We start from the raw sequence: 21,779 nt of genomic DNA on the forward strand, positions 1-21,779 counted from the left end.
GGAGTGATGGTTTCTGATAATGGGCCTCTGTACCCCTAGATATTCCATAAAAAAATCAACCATTTCCAGCTACAATAGTCATTTACACCATTAACAATGTCTACACTTTATTTCTGATCAATTTGATGTTATTTTAAATGGACAAAAAAATGTGCTTGTCTTTCAAAAACAAGGACATTTCTAAGTGACCCCAAACTTTTGAACAGTAGTGTACATCAAGCATCCATGAAGAGTTTTAATGAAGTTGCATTACTGATTTTCACTGATTAGGAATTACACTGTATCCAAACTAATGTCTTCAAAGCAATGAAGTCATTGAACAAATCACTATTAGAAGGTGTGATCAATTAAAAACAGATTTAAAGTCTACGTAGTAATCATTCTTGAAGTAAATTATTTAAGAGACCAATACATGTGTAATACCTGTATATGAAACAACAAATTATTCTCTACATAAAAAATTACATTAAGATGAAAAGGTCAAATAACAAATAAAAACAAAGGGCAAGTCAACCACTAAATGATGATCCTTCATAATCTGTGATTAAGGCATATCAAGCCCTACTGTAGGACAGATGGAAAAGTACATGAGAGAAATATAATTATTAGAATTGAAAATAAACAAACAATGTCAGACTAGTTAATTAGTTACCTGTGTAATGTGTTTATCTAGACTAGCTCCTTAGTTACCTGTGTATTGTGTTTATCTAGACTAGCTCCTTAGTTATCTGTGTATTGTGTTTATCTAGACTAGTTCCTTAGTTACCTGTGTATTGTGTTTATCTAGACTAGTTCCTTAGTTACCTGTGTATTGTGTTTATCTAGACTAGTTCCTTAGTTACCTGTGTAATGTGTTTATCTAGACTAGTTCCTTAGTTACCTGTGTATTGTGTTTATCTAGACTAGTTCCTTAGTTACCTGTATTGTGTTTATCTAGACTGTGTTACCTGTGTAATGTGTTTATCTAGACTAGTTCCTTAGTTACCTGTGTATTGTGTTTATCTAGACTAGTTCCTTAGTTACCTGTGTATTGTGTTTATCTAGACTAGCTCCTTAGTTACCTGTGTATTGTGTTTATCTAGACTAGTTCCTTAGTTACCTGTGTATTGTGTTTATCTAGACTAGTTCCTTAGTTACCTGTGTATTGTGTTTATCTAGACTAGTTCCTTAGTTACCTGTGTATTGTGTTTATCTAGACTAGCTCCTTAGTTACCTGTGTATTGTGTTTATCTAGACTAGTTCCTTAGTTACCTGTGTATTGTGTTTATCTAGACTAGCTCCTTAGTTACCTGTGTATTGTGTTTATCTAGACTAGCTCCTTAGTTACCTGTGTATTGTGTTTATCTAGACTAGCTCCTTAGTTACCTGTGTATTGTATTAATAAGGTCAAAAGGCTCAATCTGTTGGTTAACACATTGGTGTTCACATTTACTTTTCTTCCATTTGTTTGATTACTACATTTATTAATAATGATTTTCTTACTACATCATGAGTTGTATAGATGTACTTAGATTATAATATTGTGTTCCTTTCACATACAACTCAACATGTTAGCTCTTTCATTATGGAACATCAGATCTGTAAATTGCTAACAGGTCATATAGTTTATGAATGTATTTGTAAATATGACTTTCTGTGATCCAGTTGTGTATTTCCAGATCTGCACATTATTTCAACAACTCTGGGTGACTGGCTCCTTATATTTTGAATCTGTGATATATTCATGTCATGAGAGTTATTTCTGGTTGTCAAGTCTTTGAATGTTCAGTTATATGGTAACATGTTGGTAAACAACAGTCATTATATCCAGTAAAACTCCACTTTATTTCATGTTGAAATGCTCTTTCAAGCTCTTCATTACATCATGAGTTGTTAATGCCTTCCAGTCCTCTGGGAGATCATGTTCCCTTTACATTTCTCATATTCTCCATCTGTCAGGAGTTGTTTCAAAATGGAGAACTTGAAAGCCCCTCGGGTGCTGTAATCCTCTGACCCTTTACCTGTCTTCACTTCATCAACCACATCAGGACATATCATTTTGGTCACATAGTCGTGTACAGCTGGCTGTAGACAGAGCTTTGTGAAGTCCTCAGCTTTCTTAAAGGCACTGGTCTCAGTTATGAAATAAGTCTATGAAGAGTGTACGGTACTTGTTCTTAGACTGTTCCAGACACTTCCGTGGGTCATTGACTTCAATGAAATCATCATGCGTCTTCTGAAACTCTCTGGCTGCTCTGCCACAGATGTGTAGCTTCAGAGAAACCTCACATTCCTCACTGACTTTTACATTCTTGTGTTGTTGCAATGTTTCATCAATGTTGTTCAGCAGCTCTTTGATGTAAGTATCATGGTAATCTGTTTTGCTTTCCACCTTCTGTGTTATAAACAACTGACACTGTGTTATGATGTCATCACACAACTCTTGAAGTTTCTTCCTGTAATGGTTGATGTCCCAGTGCTTGAAAAGGCCCCCACATTTCTCCACTAAACCCCCAGATTCCACAGAAAATTCTTTTTTACCACAATCCACCAGATTGTTTCCAACCACCATGCTATTGACGTGCCCACCCCTTGTTGATAGATTTCCATTTAACATAAGGAAGGCATCATGAGCCACATCTCTTCTTGGGAGTCCTTTGAAGTGTATCTCAGACAGAGTTTCCTTCCACATGTTTTCAAACTCTTCACTGAGGGCCTCATCTGATAGAACAGATTCTTTCTTTCTACAGATCTGCAGCAGAGTCAGAACCTTCTTTTCCATTGTATTTGCCTGAGAACTCTTGATGTTGTTCAGTTCTGTCATCCCCTCTTTGATCTCAACAGCTCCTAGCAGTTTGTTCTTCACTGTGTTTTGTGTCTCTCGTCTCAGTGTTTTGGCACTGTACATAAAGCCTTCCCTGTATTTTTCCACCAGACTAACATGGCCATCTTGCTTTTCAAAGTATTTTACTAGATTGTCTTGGATTTCCTTTTCTCCCAATGACATCTTCATAGATGCTTCTATCATCAAGTCATTTAGCACATCTCTTATGGACCTCTGGGGATGTTGATCTGTCATGACAATATTGGATATTTTCGTTTCAGCACCCACCATCCAGGAATACATCTCTTTCTGGAAGTTCCATTCCCAACCATTGTACTCAGAGCATAATCTGGAGTATGCATCTGCAACCAAGCTGTTTCTGAAACTGAAGATGAAGTTCTCAAATTTCACTGCCTCCCACAAGCTTTGTGTCCACTTCATGAAATGTGTCAAATCATCATTTCTTTGGCATTTTCTGAAATTTTTCATCAATGTCTTCTTGAAGCTGTACACAGCCTCACTGTATCCAGCATTGACTGGAGCCATAGGGGGAGTCCCATGCCAGAGTCCTGGGATGTAGCAGCTGCTTGTGTCTGGATCATACTCCATCACATCAGTGAACTTGGTGATATTCTCCTTCTTCTCCATTCTGGCTGCTGCCTGGGTCATTTCATTCAACTGTTCCAACAACTTCTTTCTGTCCCTCATGTTGTTGTCATGAGCAGACATGTCTGACACATTCTGGTGCACAAAATGACATATCGGCTTCTTCCCCACTTCCTTCATCCTGATAAAAGCATGAACAGCAATCTGCAGAATGTCTTTCATCTCTGTGGAGTTCTCCATGGACATGTTGATGATAGTGACATCACTGAGTCCTATCACCAGTGTGGCCAGTTCATTGTCATGTTCATGACTATCATCTAGTTGAGCCAACTCTGGTGATTTCAACCCCTCTGTGTCAATCACCATGATGAAGTCACATTTCAGCTCCTCCTTGAGGTCTTTGTTTACTTTAATCAGCAGCATGAAGGTCCCTCTGGTGAATCTTCCACTGCTGACAGCAAACTGGACCCCAAACATGGTGTTGAGGACAGTGGACTTCCCTGTACTTTGAACCCCCAAAACTGTCACAACACGGATCTTGCTGTTAGAGTCCACAAGAGTATGAAGCTGAGTCAGAACAGCTGATATCCATTTTAGAGGGATATTTGATGCATCTCCATCCACAAGCTCAATGGGGAAACCATCCAACAGCATCTGAGCACACAATCCAGGGAGATGCTCCATCTGTTCCCTTTGAGGACTGTCTTCAGGGAGGGAGCAGGCAGCTTCATATAACTGGCCCAACTCACGCAGGAAGTGTTCAAGTCCCAAGGAACAGTCAGATAATTGCTTATCCAAATCTTTAATGTCGCCTTTTTTCTCTGGAGAATATTGGCAAAGAGCTTTGTACTGGTCCCGCAAAGCAGACAGGTTCTTTGGTGACAGATTGTCCAGATTTATCCGCATCCATTTGAGGAAATAGGAACGCTCCGCTCCTGAACCTGACAATCCTAAAATGAAGCTTACCATTGCATCTGACATGTCACATTTATATTGTTTCTTTCTCAGCTCTTCCTCCTCTTTCTTCAGAGAGCTCTTGTAGTGTTCAATGTCTTGATCACCTGCTTTTCTCAGTCTACATCTCTCTTTCTCCAACTGGGAAAGCTCTTTCCAGATTGTTCCTTGTAAGGGTAGCTGTTTGTCTTTGAATTTAATTGTGTCTGTGATGTTGCTGGTGATTTCATCTGCCATCTTCCTGGCACTCTGACACTCATCACTGTCTTCATCAACCCGAATCCCAAACTGATGAGCCACATCAGCCATGTTTTCAATTGTCAATCTGTTTTTACTTTTTTCGATGATGTCACCTACAGAGGACTGCAGGGTTTTGACAAATTCTGAATCATTCTGCGTCTTCTTCACAATCACATTTGTTGGGTTGATACTGTAGTTTGTGATCATTTTCTTCAATGTGTCCACCCTGAATGTTTTTTTCTGAGAGTTGACAACCAGAAATAACTCTGCTTTTGTGATTTTTCCTTCCAAAACCTTGAGATCTGCCTCAAAATCATCAGTGAAAATGTAAACTGCATCTGATGTTTGACACAGAAAGGAGAACTGTTTTTCAAAGGACCTGATGTCTCCTCTGAGATTGGCAACAGCCACAGGCTTAGTGAAGATGTCTATGTTTCTGTTCCCACATGGAAGGTACCAGCTGATTTCAACCAGACCATCTGAGATTCTATGAGGGATGTCACCACATTCCATATCATGATGAACAAATGTGTCATGGTACTGCTGAGGGTTACTAAGTAACTTGTTCAAAATCTGAGACTTGGACAAGCTGCTCTCTCCTAACCTAACAAAGGACACCATAGGAATATCAGAGAGAACTATTCTCTCCTCCACAAAAGCCTTTGTGGCCATTTGGGAAGAGGGTCTGAACTTCCTCACTATGTCCCTTAAGGCCCACAGCATCAAAGTACTTTGTTTTGTGTCACAGTTGGGCAGCAGGAGAGGAACAGCAAACTGACACATGGACATTTTCTGGACCATCTCCTGCTGCAGGAAACCATCTGAGCACAGAAACAGGGCAGTTATCAGGTCCAGTGGATTAATGACATCGCTGCTATCAGTGGCAGTGTCCAGGTTGTCTACTCCACAATAGGAAACCTCCTGGTCAGTGTCCAGGTTGTCTACACCACAATAGGAAACCTCCTGGTCAGTGGTCAGACATTTAACACTCCTAGCATTCACATTTGCCATCATTAATTTCTTCAGGAAGGCCCCTGGAAGTGACTGCATGGTGGTAAGAGGTTCATCTGATGTAGTATCAGCATTTATCTCAAGGACAGTACTTAACATCAGCTTGTTTTCATAATGATCTTCTAGTCCAGTCTTTGACAACAGATCCATGAGACAGGATCCTGTAAATAGAAAGGAAAAGAGAGCCATGATTACAAATCCTCTTCAACATGTAGCAGAAAAGCAGACTAACAGGTGTTTTACACTGTAGTTTGGATGAAGTTAAAGCAGGCAGAGGAAGACCATCTCTGAGACACAGTGACTCACAGAAATGAAAGCGAGCGTGTGAATTCAGATACCTTATGAGCTGTGAATCCATTGAGCTTCTTAATAAATCCTAAGGGAGCTATTATGATATCAGATAAGGTAGGGTCATTTTACTGCAATTTTACGGCAACACCAACAAAATATCCATTCAATGGAGAAATTGTCAGCAAACTGTTTATTGTGATAGATCTATATCAGTATCTCTACATTACAGCATGGAATAAAGGTACAATAACATGTCCTGTTTCTAGAACTATATCAGTATCTCTACATTACAGCATGGAATAAAGGTACAATAACATGTCCTGTTTCTAGAGCTATATCAGTATCTCTATACATTACAACATGTCCTGTTTCTAGAACTATATCAGTATCTCTATACATTACAGCATGTCCTGTTTCTAGAACTATATCAGTATCTCTACATTACAGTATGGAATAAAGGTACAATATAATGTCCTGTTTCTAGAGCTATATCATTATCTCTACATTACAGTATGGAATAAAGGTACAATATAATGTCCTGTTTCTAGAGCTATATCATTATCTCTACATTACAACATATCCTGTTTCTAGAACTATATCAGTATCTCTACATTACAGTATGGAATAAAGGTACAATATAATGTCCTGTTTCTAGAGCTATATCAGTATCTCTACATTACAACATATCCTGTTTCTAGAACTATATCAGTATCTCTATACATTACAACATGTCCTGTTTCTAGAACTATATCAGTATCTCTATACATTACAACATGTCCTGTTTCTAGAACTATATCAGTATCTCTATACATTACAACATGTCCTGTTTCTAGATCTATATCAGTATCTCTATACATTACAGCATGTCCTGTTTCTAGAACTATATCAGTATCTCTGTACATTACAACATGGAATAAATGTACAACAACATGTCCTGTTTCTAGATCTATATCAGTATCTCTATACATTACAACATGTCCTGTTTCTAGAACTATATCAGTATCTCTGTACATTACAACATGGAATAAATGTACAACAACATGTCCTGTTTCTAGATCTATATCAGTATCTCTATACATTACAACATGTCCTGTTTCTAGAACTATATCAGTATCTCTATACATTACAGCATGTCCTGTTTCTAGAACTATATCAGTATCTCTGTACATTACAACATGGAATAAAGGTACAATAACATGTCCTGTTTCTGTAGTGTGAGGCAGCTTGATGTACAGGTAGTGAACACGCTCTGGACAGGAAGACAGTCTATCGCAGGGCCTTACCCTCAATATATCTCCTTAATGCTGAGTGCCAAGCAGAGACTCATTTAGTCCCAGTTTTACACTGTTTGGTATGACTCAACCAAGGATCAAACTCCCAACCTACCAATCACAGTGCGGACACTCTTACTACAAGTCAAGTGGTTGGTTGAATGAGACACCAAAATATTCTTGACATTCCTCGCAAACACTGTTTTCCCTTCACTTTGGGTTGTTGTTGCGTCACATGCAATATTGTCAGAAAATGACTTCCTGGATCAGCTGATGATGAAAAGTGTCCCGATGTAACTGAACATCTGGACACCAAATACTCATCCAAATATTATGTGAAATAATTGAGGAACAACGTTAATGACAGTAGCAATTTTGGTTTTATGAATCAAGGATTAGATAGTACAGGTGGTTAGACATAGCTACAGTTTAGTTGCAGTTCTGGGAGGTTTGTTAGTATACTGTATGTTGTGTTATGTTATGTGATGGTATGTCATGGCTGAGCTGCAGCATTCTGTCTACTCTCTGTACGATGTCTTCTGTTATATCACCATGTATTCTTTTCCATTACAAATGTCCATCAGCTTAGTGCAGTGTTTCTTTATCATGGTCCAACAGAAGGGATTCAGTTCATTGTCTAGTCTGCTCCGGATCCATCTCTCTGCTAATCTCATGGCCTACAGAAGGGATTCAGTTCATTGTCTAGTCTGCTCAGGATCCATCTCTCTGCTAATCTCATGGCCTACAGAAGGGATTCAGTTCATTGTCTAGTCTGCTCAGGATCCATCTCTCTGCTAATCTCATGGCCTACAGAAGGGATTCAGTTCATTGGATAGTCTGCTCAGGATCCATCTCTCTGCTAATCTCATGGCCTACAGAAGGGATTCAGTTCATTGTCTAGTCTGCTCAGGATCCATCTCTCTGCTAATCTCATGGCCTACAGAAGGGATTCAGTTCATTGTCTAGTCTGCTCAGGATCCATCTCTCTGCTAATCTCATGGCCTACAGAAGGGATTCAGTTCATTGTCTAGTCTGCTCAGGATCCATCTCTCTGCTAATCTCATGGCCTACAGAAGGGATTCAGTTCATTGGATAGTCTGCTCAGGATCCATCTCTCTGCTAATCTCATGGCCTACAGAAGGGATTCAGTTCATTGGATAGTCTGCTCAGGATCCATCTCTCTGCTAATCTCATGGCCTACAGAAGGGATTCAGTTCATTGTCTAGTCTGCTCCGGATCCATCTCTCTGCTAATCTCATGGCCTACAGAAGGGATTCAGTTCATTGGATAGTCTGCTCAGGATCCATCTCTCTGCTAATCTCATGGCCTACAGAAGGGATTCAGTTCATTGTCTAGTCTGCTCAGGATCCATCTCTCTGCTAATCTCATGGCCTACAGAAGGGATTCAGTTCATTGGATAGTCTGCTCAGGATCCATCTCTCTGCTAATCTCATGGCCTACAGAAAAGAGGACAACATGCACGTCAAAGAGTATCTCTACTCTCTCAATAGCTTTGTCCAAGTTAAGGCAACCTAGTTGTGTTTACATTCTGCTTTTCCAGAGGTGGTCCATATGATAACTTTTATGGGTTCTTCAGTCTGAAATACACAAAATGTTCCTTCCCTTTATGCATGATCTCTTAAGTTGTGTTTGCATTATGGACACTCACATGTTAACCGTACTCTCATACACCCCTAGATAAATAATTAGCATGGAACATCAGTCGTCATCACTAGAACCAACACTGCTTTGTCCTCTCATGTTATGCTACCTGCATACTGAGCATCTGTTCAACATTGATTCTAGCAGCCAATGAAAATATACTGGAACTCATCACGGTTCTGGTTCCTTCGTCAACGCTGGCCGCTAGCTCTGGGTTATGGGCTCTGGGCCACTCAATTCTGCAGCAACGCTGATACTGCTTCTCTTTTAGTCCCGGTTTCACCCTCAAGATCAGGGCCCATGATCCTCTGCTCTACGATGTTACATTTGACTGATTCTGAGATTGTGGAGCTACATGACTTCCTGCAGTACAGCTTTATGATCATGATGTCAGCCCCGAGGTCCAGTAGCTATGTTACATAGGCAGAGTATCCTTCTATATCAAGATGACAGCTCATCCTGCCTCAGAAAAGCCCCCCAGTGGTGCATCTATTGGTCACTAAATCCGGAGACCTAGGACCATGAAAGAATGGCTAGCTGAAGCTGAAAATATTTGCCATGGGTCCCCAGATCCTCAAAAAGTTCTACACCTGCACCATCGAGAGCATCCTGACCAGTTGCATCACCGCCTGGTACGGCAATCGCTCGACATCTGACTCTAAGGCGCTACAGAGGGTAATGCGTACAGCCCAGTATATCACTGGGGCCAAGCTTCCTGCCATCCAGGACCTACATACTAGGTGGTGTCAGAGGAAGGCCCAAATATTTGTTAAGGACTCCAGTCACCCAGGTCATAGACTTGTTCTTGCTTCTACCGCACGGCAAGCGGAACCGGAGCGCCAAGTCTAGATCCTTAAAGCTCCTTAACAGTTCTACCCCCAAGCCATAAGACTGCTGGCCTATTGATTAAACAATTAATCAATAGGCCACCAGGACTGGTCATTCTGGGACCTATAGAAATGTGGAAATGGTGCCCTTTACTACAGCAGTACCATCTAAGGCAATACATTACAGTGGTAACATTAATATACAAACAATACAAACCTTGCTGATACACATGCTTAATAGGCAGCAATTATAACGACTGTAACAATTATAAAAAATACAGTAATGATAACCACACTAAAACGAGGTAGCATGCACAGGGTACACACAAACAATGCTAGCATTAACTGGAAGCTAGCGAACCAAAACTGCACAATTATACCATTTACAATTACTACGGTAGGCTGCTTCCTACAGTTCTACAATAGCTGCCGGGGACTGACACTCTTGTTGTCCATTTGGGGTAAAATGACAGGAGAGCAGCTCAGAACTGCTGAAACTGGATTTTAAAGAGCCGATTCTAAATCTGAAAGACTCCAAAAAAGCGGTCGGTTATTTCAGGTCCTGTGAATTTGCTCAGCAGCAACAGCGGAAGATTCAGCAGGCTACTGGCATTACACATCTGGCTAAAAGACTACTGTAGACCTGTTGGCATAACTTTTATAGGTAACTTCAACACCTTTTGGAAACAGAAGATGCTCTACAGGAATGACAGAGTCCATCAAAATCATCTTAGTGCCTGGGCCCTGTCCTCGTAATTCAAGAGCGTGTTGAGACAATGACTTATCAGTGACCCAAGCCCTGCTCAGATAACCCCTACCATTGTGTCACTGAGCTGTCATAATGCTGCTGTAAATATACATTTTCCCAGGGATGTTGTCAATCGTAATGTAAGTAACTTATTTTTATCCTACAGCTACTGTCAGCAGTAATCATCTGCCTATGAACCTGACTTATAGGGGTAGTAGGTTGGTGGTCTGTTGATATCCCTCTGGTTGTGTTGGGGATGTGCTTTGGCAAAGAAGATGGGGTTATATCCTGCCGGGTACAGTGTCTCCCGACCCCCCGTCTCAGCGTCTAGGATCTATGCTGCAGTAGTCTATGTGCCGGGGGGCCAGGGTCAGTTTGTTATATCTGGTGTTATTATCCGGTGTCCTGTGTGAATTTAAGTATGCTCCCTCTAATTCTCCCTCTCTCCCATCCTCCCTCCCCTCCCAGAGGACCTGAGCGCTAGGACCATGCCTCAGAACTACCTGTCCTGATGACTCCTTGCTGTCCCCAGTCCACCTGGACGTGCTGCTGCACCAGTTTCAACTCTTCTGCCTGCGGCTATGGAACACTGACCTGTTCACTGAACGTGCCACCGAGTCCCAGACCTGCTGTTTTCAACTCTCTACCATACCTGCTATTTCAATATCTAAATGCCAAGTGACATTTACTCCTGATGTACTTACCTGTTGCACCCTCTACAACCACTGGGATTATTATTTGACCCTGCTGGTCATCTATGAACGTTTGAACATCTTGGAGAAAGATCTGGCCTTAATGGCCATGTACTGTTATAATCTCCATCCGGCACAGCCAGAAGAGGACTGGCCACCCCTCAGAGCCTGGTTCCTCTCTAGGGAGTTTTTCCTAGCCACCATGCTTCTACATCTGCGTTGTTCACTGTTTGGGGTTTTAGGCTGGGTTTCTGTACAGCACTTTGTGATATCGGCTGATGTAAAAAGGGCTTTATAAATACATTTGATTGATTGCTGTCTTCTCCCAGTAAAGCAATAAAAAACTATCAAGCAACCCAGAAAGGTGCTAAAAATAGCCACATTAACATATGTAGCCTAAGAAACAAGGTTAATGATACAGATAACTTGCTAGAAACCGAAAGCATTCATATACTGGCAGTGGAACTTAAAAGTACTACTTAAGTAGTTGTTGAGGGTATATGTACAGTACTTTACTACTTATATTTTTGACTACTTTTACTCCACTACATTCCTAGAGAAAATATACTTTTTACTTCATACATTTTCCCTGACACCTAAAAGTACTCGTTACATTTGAAATGCTTAGACAGGACAGCAATATGTTCCAATTCACGCACCTATCAATGTAACGCATTGGCATCCCTACTGCCTCTAATCTGGCGGACTCACTAAACACAAATACTGTGTTTGTAAATGATGTCTGAGCGTTGGAGGGTGCCCCTGATTGACCGTAAATACATTTTTTTTAAATGAAAATCGTGACGCCTGGTTTGCTTAATTTAAGGAATTTGATGTATAGTATTTACTTGCACTTTTTACTTTTACTTAAGTATGACAATTGAGTACTTGTTCCACCACTGTACTTAAGTACATTTAAAACCAGATACTTTTAGACTTTTACTCAAGTAGTATTTTACAGGGTGACGTTCACTTTTACTTGAGTCATTTTCTATTAAGGTATCTTTACTTTTACTCAAGTATGAAATCTGAGTCCTCTGAAACTCACTTAGATAATTCCTTTGATGATACAGTGGTAGCAATATATGGTTATAACATCTACATGGTGTTGCTGTTTACACTGATTGTACAAAACATTAAGAACACCTTCCTAATATTGAGTTGCACTCCCCTTTTCCCTCAGAACAACCTCAATTTATTGGGTGACAGACTCTATAAGGTGTAGAAAGAGTTCTGGAGCAATGCTGGCCCATGCTGACTCTAATGCTTCCCACAGTTGTGTCAAGTTGGCTGGTAGTGGATCTCTACTCTGAATAGTTCATTCCATTTCATTGGATTGAGATCTGGTGACTGGGCAGGCCACTGCAGTAAGCTGAATTCACTGTCATGTTCGTGGAAACATTCCTGGACAATCCTAGCCTTGTGATATGGGGCATTATCCTGCTGAACAAATCCATTAGCAGATGGATACACTGCTGCCATGAAGGGATGAACCTGATCGACAATGATGTCCAGATATCCTGTGGCATTCAAACGTTCCTCTAATGGCAATACACTCTGTAAAGTGCCTTCGGAAAGTATTCAGACCCCTTGACTTTTTCCACATTTTGATAAACCCAAAACAATGCAAGAAAGGCTTCGGGACAAGTCTCGGAATGTCCTTGAGTGGCCCAGCCAGAGCCCGGACTAAAAACACAGCCTGTCTCTCACTGTTCAAATAAACCTACCATTAAAATTATAGACTGGTCATTTCTTTGTCAGTGGGCAAACGTACAAAATCAGCAGGGGATCAAATACTTTTTTCCCTCACTGTACGTGGGGGTTCAGGTTGGCTAGACTTAAGGGAAAGTGTGTTTATACCTGTGCATAGTCCTGTAATCTTCACCTCTCGTTAAACTAGCTACATTGCATAGCTCGTTCACCATGGAACACACAAGAGTCTAGGCAAGATTGCTGCTCCCTGTGAGAGATGAAATGTGGTGCGCCTCGCAACACCTAGCTCATTCTCAGGGGAGGACTGCAAATCTGCCGGAGAGAAACATACAGTCTCCAGATCTGGCGGGGTAGGCGCTGTCCCCGAACCGAATGCTATACCTGGGAGGGTACCGTTGGACAGACAAGTCTCACAGACAAGTAAGACAAAACCTCAGCGCTGCAATGCTGGTAGACCAAACTGTGTATTGCCCAGGTTGGTACACTGTCACTAAAAGTCATTAAAACAGGGACAAAACGCTAACGAAATGGCACAAGCCAAACCAAGTGGGGGGACAGCAGAGCACTCAGAGGGTAAGACTAGCTAGCTGCTCCAAGCTATTGAATTGCTGCGGCTATGTCACAGCTGGCTGAAGGACTGGACCAAGGTGCAGCATGGTAAGCTTACATTTTCTCTTTATTAATTCAAAATGACGCCGACAAAACAAAGAACAAAACCAAACCGTGAAGCTTTGGGCTATGTGCCCTGAACAAAGACAAAGTTAACTTCCCACAAAACAGGTGGGGGAAAAGGGTACCTAAGTATGGTTCCCAATCAGAGACAACGATAGACAGCTGCCTCTGATTGAGAACCACACCCGGCCAAACACATAGAAATAGAAAATCATAGAACATAGACTGCCCACCCAAATCACACCCTGACCAAACCAAAATAGAGACATAAAACGCTCTCTACGGTCAGTGAGTGACAGGCTATGCTTCTGCACTGATTCACAGGCAGTAATGTAAGGGGGTCAGCCTTATCACCACCCGGTACACGGGATTCATCTGAGATCCTTACTCTGAATGTATTCTGCAGCGCAGAAGGATACCCTGTTGGAGTGATCCTATATTATGATACATAACCCCCTGGACTCCTTGGAAAAGAGCCGTAATGCTGAGATGTTTCATGTTCTGGCTAAGTGAAAAGGGAACCACTTTCTCTTTAGACAACTACAAAAGGGTTGAATACTATTCAGGGGAGTTTTATGGCAGTGTGAGGAATGTACAGGCTGAGCAGCTACACGGGTCTCTGTACCCAGTTAAACTGCTATATAACAACTCCCCTCTGAGCCTTTCCTGGTGTCTAATGAAAGACTCAACATCCAACAACGTCTTCGTGGACATCGTTAAGCAACTGCAGCGACAGGGGAAGGACAAGGCAATGCACCGTGCAGCCATCAGTGAGCAGGACCACGAGAAGATAAAGAAGTCAACAGCAGTAGAACCAGACACACCTGAGGGGCTCGTAATGAAAACTTTACAAGAAGAGGCACAGTGGGTATCTAACAACTGGCTTTTACCTGGACGATATTATCTGGTGAAAGGATGAAATAAAACTAAGTTACTCATTAAAAGTACATTTTTAATGAAAAGATGTAGTTAATATTTTATGTTATTATTATTATTATATTATTTTCATATGTTGGTAGCCATTTTATAAAAGCAATAAGGCTCTCGAAACTGGGAATTATCATGAATAACACCCTCCAAGAACAGCCCTTAGTCAGGAGTTATTCATGATAATCCACAGGTTCTCATGCCTTATTACTTAAATATAAATGAAAAGAATGCTGTGAATATAAATCCTGTCCACAATAACAAGTGTTTTATACTGTAATGCTGATAAAATTAAGTAGGGTACTTCCTTACTTGTAGTCAAAGTTGTTGACACCAGTTGACTTTGCTTTCCATTTTCCAGCACAGTGCAGACAGTGACAGAGTACTGAGGACCACATTGCAGGTCAGAGAGAGTGATGCTGTGTGAAGATGTGGTAGTGATGTGTGGTTCTGTCCCTGGACAGTGGTAGGAGATCTGGTAATGATGTCGGGTTTTGTCCAGTCCTGGTGGCTGGCTCCAGCTGACAGCAGCTGATGTGGTGTCCACTGAGTCAACAGTCAGCTGGTCTGGAGCAGGAAGTACTAAGGGAAAATACATTATTGTCAGTGTTACAGTTTAATTCCAGAAATATACTACAGTACAGAAAGTAGAATAAGTCCAGGGATAAACATGTCTGTAACTGCTTTTGATTTGGGAAGAAATACATTAAAAATAGAAGTCACAACAGAAGTTGATTTGTAATGTAACAAAATGTCTGTTCTAGTTACTGGTAAAGAGATATCTCTCTAGTTACTGGTAAAGAGACATCTCTCTAGTTACTGGTAAAGAGATATCTCTCTAGTTACTGGTAAAGAGATATCTCTCTAGTTACTGGTAAAGAAATACCTCTCTAGTTACTGGTAAAGAGATACCTCTCTAGTTACTGGTAAAGAGATATCTCTCTAGTTACTGGTAAAGAGATACCTCTCTAGTTACTGGTAAAGAGATACCTCTCTAGTTACTGGTAAAGAGATACCTCTCTAGTTACTGGTAAAGAGATACCTCTCTAGTTACTGGTAAAGAGATACCTCTCTAGTTACTGGTAAAGAGATACCTCTCTAGTTACTGGTAAAGAGATATCTCTCTAGTTACTGGTAAATATATATCTCTCTAGTTACTGGTAAAGAGATATCTCTCTAGTTACTGGTAAATATATATCTCTCTAGTTACTGGTAAAGAGATGATGGGCTGTAACAAGGTGAGGTAGATCTCTTACTAGTGCAGATGGTTGTAGAGACAGGTTCACTCTCTTCCCCATTGTTCAGCACAGTTGAGATGCTGACAGTGTACTCAGTACCAGGTTGCAGGTTTGAGAAGGCTTTGTGGCAGTCTTTAGTATTCTCTGCATGGATATCTGCTCCTGGGATGCAGTAGGATATGAGGAAGCGTTGTGGAACTTTCTCCATTCCTTCAGCCTTGGACCAGTGGAGAGTGAAGGAGGTATATTTCAAATTGTCTACCTTTAAGTCTCTGGGTGGAACCACTGGAACAAAAATCATGTTTTAACAAGATCCATAAAAAACAACAAAGTATGCCAGTAAAACATGACTAAAACCAAACTCTTTACCTGTGAATACAGATGCTGAGATCCATCTGCTTTGTCTTCCATCTTCTCCCTCTGTAGCCATGTTGAACTGGTACTTTTCACCAGGTTGGAGACTGCTTATTTTAAGATGATACCCGCCTTTCACTCTTGTTGAGCTTGTTTCCCCGTCACAATCCCAGATGACCCTGAACTTGTGGGGTCCTTTAACCCCCTGAGGAGAACTCCAGCTCAGAGACACGGAGTCTGATGTCAGCAACAGGACCTGGAAGTCACCAGGAGGGGGCAGCACTGGTGAAGGAATAATGAGAGAGAAAAACAGACTTAATTGACAGTAAAATTACAAAAAGAAGTGTATTATTCATCCCAGCAGTTAAGGGACAACAATTGATATCTTAGTAAATGTATCCTCTTAAATGTAGATTTAAATTAAATAATATTGTTTGAGTCAGTTTATTCTGTGTCCATACCTACCATCATCTGAGGCCAGCATTGTCTGTTGGTCGCCATCATAACTCTTATGCTGTGAAAACCAAAGAAAAAGTCAATCCTTTTTCTGAAACATGTTATTTTTCTCTTGACACATAAACACTTATTTATCCATCCACTGTACATCAGGCAATGAAGAGAATGAAAACAAACCAGGATCTACCTGTCTTCCAGCTTGGGAGATCATATCATGTCCTTTGTGGTTTGTCTCTGCACACTGACTACAGATCATCATCTGGTCTGTCCTGCAGAACACCTCCAGAGGACTGTAGTCATGTTGACAGAGTTTCCGCCCCAGGTCTCCAGTCACATCCACCAGTGTGTGTCTCTGCAGTGCTGCTATTGTATAGTGTTGTCTGATGTGGGTCTCACAGTAGGACACACTGCAGGTCTGACAGAACTTCACAGCTTGGACCTCAGAGCAGATATCACAGGGTACCGCTCCTGGCCTGATGGGAATTGGAAAATAACAGTTATCATTGATCACAAGAACCTGACCCATTCAGTTTAACACATAATAGTCTGATAATATAACACATATATATAACACACCTGATCATAACAAGTCAGTTAAGAACTAATTCTTATTTTTACACCGGCCAAAGCCGGACGATGCTGGGCCAATTGTGCGCCGCCATATGGGACATCCAATCACGGCCGGTTTTGATACAGTCTGGAATCGAACCAGGGTGTCTGTAGTGACGGCTCTAGCACTGAGATGCAGTGCCCTAGATCCCCCCCCGGAGCCCAAAACTATCTGATAACTATCCGTTATCATGATGTGTATTTTTGCTTTACATTAAGTCACATATTTAATTTTACGAGGTCAGCATTATAACAACATAGGCCTGTATTTACATCTGGGTGGACATCAGAATCTCACCCTTTGTTTCGTAGAGAGTCTGCTCCTTTGAAATGAAGAGGGAAATCCATGGATCGGTCACTCTTCATAGATAGAAAACCAGAGGAAATAGACTCTGCTCTCTCTGGAGGGCCCCTAGTAGTACAAGACCTTCACAAAAAAACACACACAAAAAGAATAAAACAGTAAATACTAAAACCAACCGAAATCTCCAATAATGCAATAATGTATTATATTCCCCTCTTCAACACAATAATGATCTGAATCACCATAATGTGAATTTTAGCTTCTCTTCTTCTAGCCAACTACATGAATTAACAATCATTATAGGAACTTATTGACTTTTATTGCTTCCCCGGTCAACTGTAAGTGCTATTATTTTGAAGTGGACACGTCTAGGAGCAACAACGGCTCAGCCGCAAAGTGGTAGGCCAAACAAGCTCACAGAACGGGACCGCCGAGTGCTGAAGCGGGTAGCATGTAAAAATCGCAACGCTCACTACTGAGTTCCAAATTACACCTGGAAGAAATGTCAGCACAACAACTCTTCTTCCGGAGCTTCATGAAATGGATTTCCATGGCCGAGCAGCCGCAAACAAGCCTAAGATCACCATGCCCAATGCCAAGCGTCGGCTGGAGTGGTGTAAAGCTCGCCGCCATTGGACTCTGTAGCAGTGGAAACGCGTTCTCTGGAGTGATGAATCACGCTCCACCATCTGGCAGTCTGACAGACATATCTGGGTTTGGTGGATGCCAGGAGAACGCTACCTGCCCTAATGCCTAATGCCAACTGTAAAGTTTGGTGGAGGAGGAAAAATGGTCTGGGGCTGTTTTTCATGGTTCGAGCTAGGCCCCTAAGATCCAGTGAAGGGAAATCTTAACCCTAGAGTATACAATGACATTCTAGATGATTCTGTGCTTCCAACTTTGTGGCAACAATTTGGGGAAGGCCCTTTCCTGTTTCAGCATGACAATGCCCCCTGTGCACAAAACGAGGTCCATACAGAAATGGTTTGTCAAGATTGGTGTGGAAGAACTTGACTGGCCTGCACAAAGCCCTGACCTCAACCCCATTGGACACCTTTGGGATGAATTGGAACGCTGACTACAAGCCAGGCCTAATCGCCAAACTCAGTTCCTGACCTCACTAATGCTCTTGTGGCTGAATGGAAGCAAGTCCCCGCAGCAATGTTCCAACATCTAGTGGAAAGCCTTCCCAGAAGAGTGGAGGTTGTTATAGCAGCAAAGGGTGGACCAACTCCATATTAATGTCCATGATTTTGGAATGAAATGTTCGATGAGCAGGTGTCCACATACACTACATGACTAAAAGTATCTACCTCAAATACCTCTTATCTCTGCACATTGATCTGGTGGTATTGGTACTTCCTGTATATAGCTCCACATTTATCTGGTACTTCCTGTATATAGCTCCACATTTATCTGGTACTTCCTGTATATAGCTCCACATTTATCTGGTACTTCCTGTATATAGCTCCACATGTATCTGGTACTTCCTGTATATAGCTCCACATTTATCTGGTACTTCCTGTATATAGCTCCACATTTATCTGGTAGCAAGGTGCCATTCTGCCCTAGAGCAAGGCAGAGAGCAAGGCAGTTAACCCCGAACAACAATTGCTCCCCGGGCGCCAATGACGTGATGTTGATTAAGGTAACCCCCCACACCTCTCTGATTCAGGTTAAATGTGAAAGACACATTTCAGTTGAACGTATTCAATTATGCAACTGATCTAGGTTTCCCTTGGAATAAAGTGTTCTGTTTACTATGTAACTTACTATGCAGTAACTCAGTATCTTTCATAGAAATCAGATGAATATATTATATTTGAGAGGAATTATTGGTCAAAATCCTCATTATCAAATTTGATAATATTAAACTTTTCAACAAGCACACACACACACACACCTCATATCAGGGTCCATGGTCTCATCAAGATCCTTGTATGGTGACCCATCCTTACATCTTTCTTTATGGATGGCTCCACCCTCAACCCCCTGATGATAACTCATTATAACTCTCAGAGAGGAGACCTCACAATGCTGAAGAGGACTGGTCTGGTCCCATATCAATCTGATGATAACTCATTATAACTCTCAGAGAGGAGGCCTCACAATCCTGAAGAGGACTGGTCTGGTCCCATATCAATCTGTAAATAAGAAGAGGAAACACCATTATATTAAAACGTTTAAACACAAAAGCAGAGTAGAACTACTGTTGGCCTGCTGTGCTGGGGATGTAAGACATTATAATGATATTCTGTAAAGCAGTTTGCACCGAATGCAATTGTGAAAAGCACGATAGGCAGAAAAAGTGTTTATGAACAATAGCATTGCTTATTTTTTTATTATTATTTATAAATAAAATATTTAACCCAGCAATATAGCCAAGGTTACCCAGTAAAGGTTTAGCCCTCTTAATTGTAGTCATTATATAATTAGGTTATTTCGCTGTCTTTTTCTGTCATCATCTTTTAGGAAATTGTATTGGCCTTGGCTGGACACGATCTAGCCCATCCTGGCAATGGCTAGATGGATTACATCTTATGTCAAATTGACTTCAAACTTGTTTGTCTTTTTGAATCTTAGTTAACCCTGAGCCTTTTCCAAACCTTACACTAATTATCGTAACCTACTACGTTAATTATCCTAACCTGTTTTATAATTTCTCATAACCTCCTACAAAGAGTCACTCCTGGTCAATTCTGACATAAACTGTATCCCTTCTAGACACCACGCCCTAACCATTGAAAATGATAGAGGCCTCTAGTGGCCAAAAGGCTGCGTTAGCATGGGCAGCGACATGGTGACCCTGTTGGAGTCATGTCCAGCCGGGTCATCAGGAGGGATCAGGCAGTCCTGAAGAAGAAAATGTACTACTTTAAAAAGGAGATAGCATCAATGGTGCAGCCCCTGCTCTCTATCTCTATGGGCCAACGGAAAACCAAAGTGATTGCGTTTCTATGAATCCATTTTGTCCGGGTTGGATGGGTGTCATAGGCCGTATCCGAAATCTGTATTGCCTACTACTTACTAAAACTACATAATGTTTACTATATACTATTTAGAAACGTACTGTTTACAACAAATGTATGCAGTAAGCAACAAATATCAACATAGTAAACACACCTTTCTTTTTTTCTTTATTTTACCAGGCAAGTCAGTTAAGAACAAATTCTTATTTTCAATGACGGCCTAGGAACTGTGGGTTAACTGTCTGTTCAGGGGCAGAACGACAGATTTGTACCTTGTCAGCTCAGGGGTTTGAACGGTTACTAGTCCAACGCTCTAACCACTAGGCTACCCTGCCGCCCCATTTGGGTACAGTCCGTCCTTCCTCAAGTGTGCAGCGAATTATAGCCGAAATGAAACATGCTGGCATTTCAAGCATACTCTATTTCCCAAATTTCACATATAAAACATTATGTTTGCGCATACCTAAAATGCCTAAATATTCGGACACAACTGTACACATTTAATGGGACTCAATTAGGCCTATGACCGCCTATCAAAGTTTGGAAGAAATACATGTATACAATACACACGATTGTCTATTGTTTCTTTCATCACAATCAACTCTTATTTAAGGATAAATATATGAATATATCTGCTAAAAAGCTTAAATATCAGCGTCTGGTAGCTGTGTAAAAAGAGAACACTTTTCGTGGTCTTCCTTGTGCGCACTCCGCCATTATGCCAGCGGGCCTAGTGGGGTACTAGATTTATTTACATGCCGTTTATTAGAAAGAAGTTGAAAAATCGGGCATGTATTAAATATGTTTCGTTGAATAAGAATCGACTCCCAAAGAATCTTACACCTGACTTTAATAATAAAAACATGAACCTACCATTTCTCCTGCTGCCTTGCAAGTCGAAAACCCTGTGGGCTGAAGCCAGCTGTCGAATTTACTTTCAGTTTCTAACAGGAAAGAACTTACACTAACAACTCCTGCATTAAAAAAACAGGTCTACGTTTTCTAAGAGGCAGAATATGTAGTTCTAATACTGAAATATTTGTGATGTCATATATAGATAGAGTCAAATGAATTAAAAACATCTGGAAATAACAGTACACATCTGATACATGTTGGTATTGACATACGCCGCAAACTCTATAAAGAAAATTGTCAATTAAAATTATTTGATCATGTGTGAATATGTCTTCAGCTCGTGGTTATTAAATGCAGTGAAGACACAAACAAGCATAGATCAGAAAACATTATACAGTATTAAATTTGTATAATATTTTTGTAATTCCTGTGATAGTTGTAATCACTCCTTTGTTCCTCTAGGTGGAGAAAGAGGACTTTGTAGAGCTGATGGGTCCTGAGACCTTAGCAGAGACAGTGGAAATTAAAGGAGTAAAGGGACGCTTTCAGAGGTACAGAGACCATAGGAAGTAGTTTG

At 41.0% G+C, this 21,779-nt stretch overlaps 1 protein-coding gene across 6 annotated transcripts; it reads right to left on the bottom strand.

Moving 5' to 3' along the window:
• Window positions 1–221: 221 nt before the first annotated feature.
• LOC112262363 (up-regulator of cell proliferation-like) lies at window positions 222–21,328 on the bottom strand. 6 transcript variants are annotated; one of them, XR_006081784.1, is made up of 11 exons: window positions 21,221–21,328; window positions 19,282–19,522; window positions 17,373–17,501; window positions 16,653–16,938; window positions 16,475–16,523; window positions 16,025–16,291; window positions 15,674–15,940; window positions 14,730–14,999; window positions 5,564–5,775; window positions 986–5,521; window positions 222–918 (listed from the first exon to the last, which is right to left on the bottom strand). XR_006081784.1 is itself a non-coding variant. In XM_024438026.2 (9 exons), exons 2-9 carry the CDS (start codon window positions 19,383–19,385, stop codon window positions 2,114–2,116), a joined length of 5,034 nt encoding a protein of 1,677 aa, XP_024293794.2. In that variant the 5' UTR covers window positions 19,386–19,522; window positions 21,221–21,328; the 3' UTR covers window positions 956–2,113. The 6 variants fall into 6 exon arrangements, 1 of the variants encoding a protein (XP_024293794.2); XR_006081781.1 differs by having other exon boundaries at window positions 986–1,327; window positions 1,366–5,775; XR_006081783.1 differs by having other exon boundaries at window positions 1,214–5,775.
• Between the last annotated feature and the right edge of the window lie 451 nt (window positions 21,329–21,779).

This window comes from Oncorhynchus tshawytscha, unplaced genomic scaffold (genome assembly GCF_018296145.1).
Source record: "Oncorhynchus tshawytscha isolate Ot180627B unplaced genomic scaffold, Otsh_v2.0 Un_contig_7726_pilon_pilon, whole genome shotgun sequence".
Lineage (NCBI taxonomy): Eukaryota > Metazoa > Chordata > Actinopteri > Salmoniformes > Salmonidae > Oncorhynchus > Oncorhynchus tshawytscha.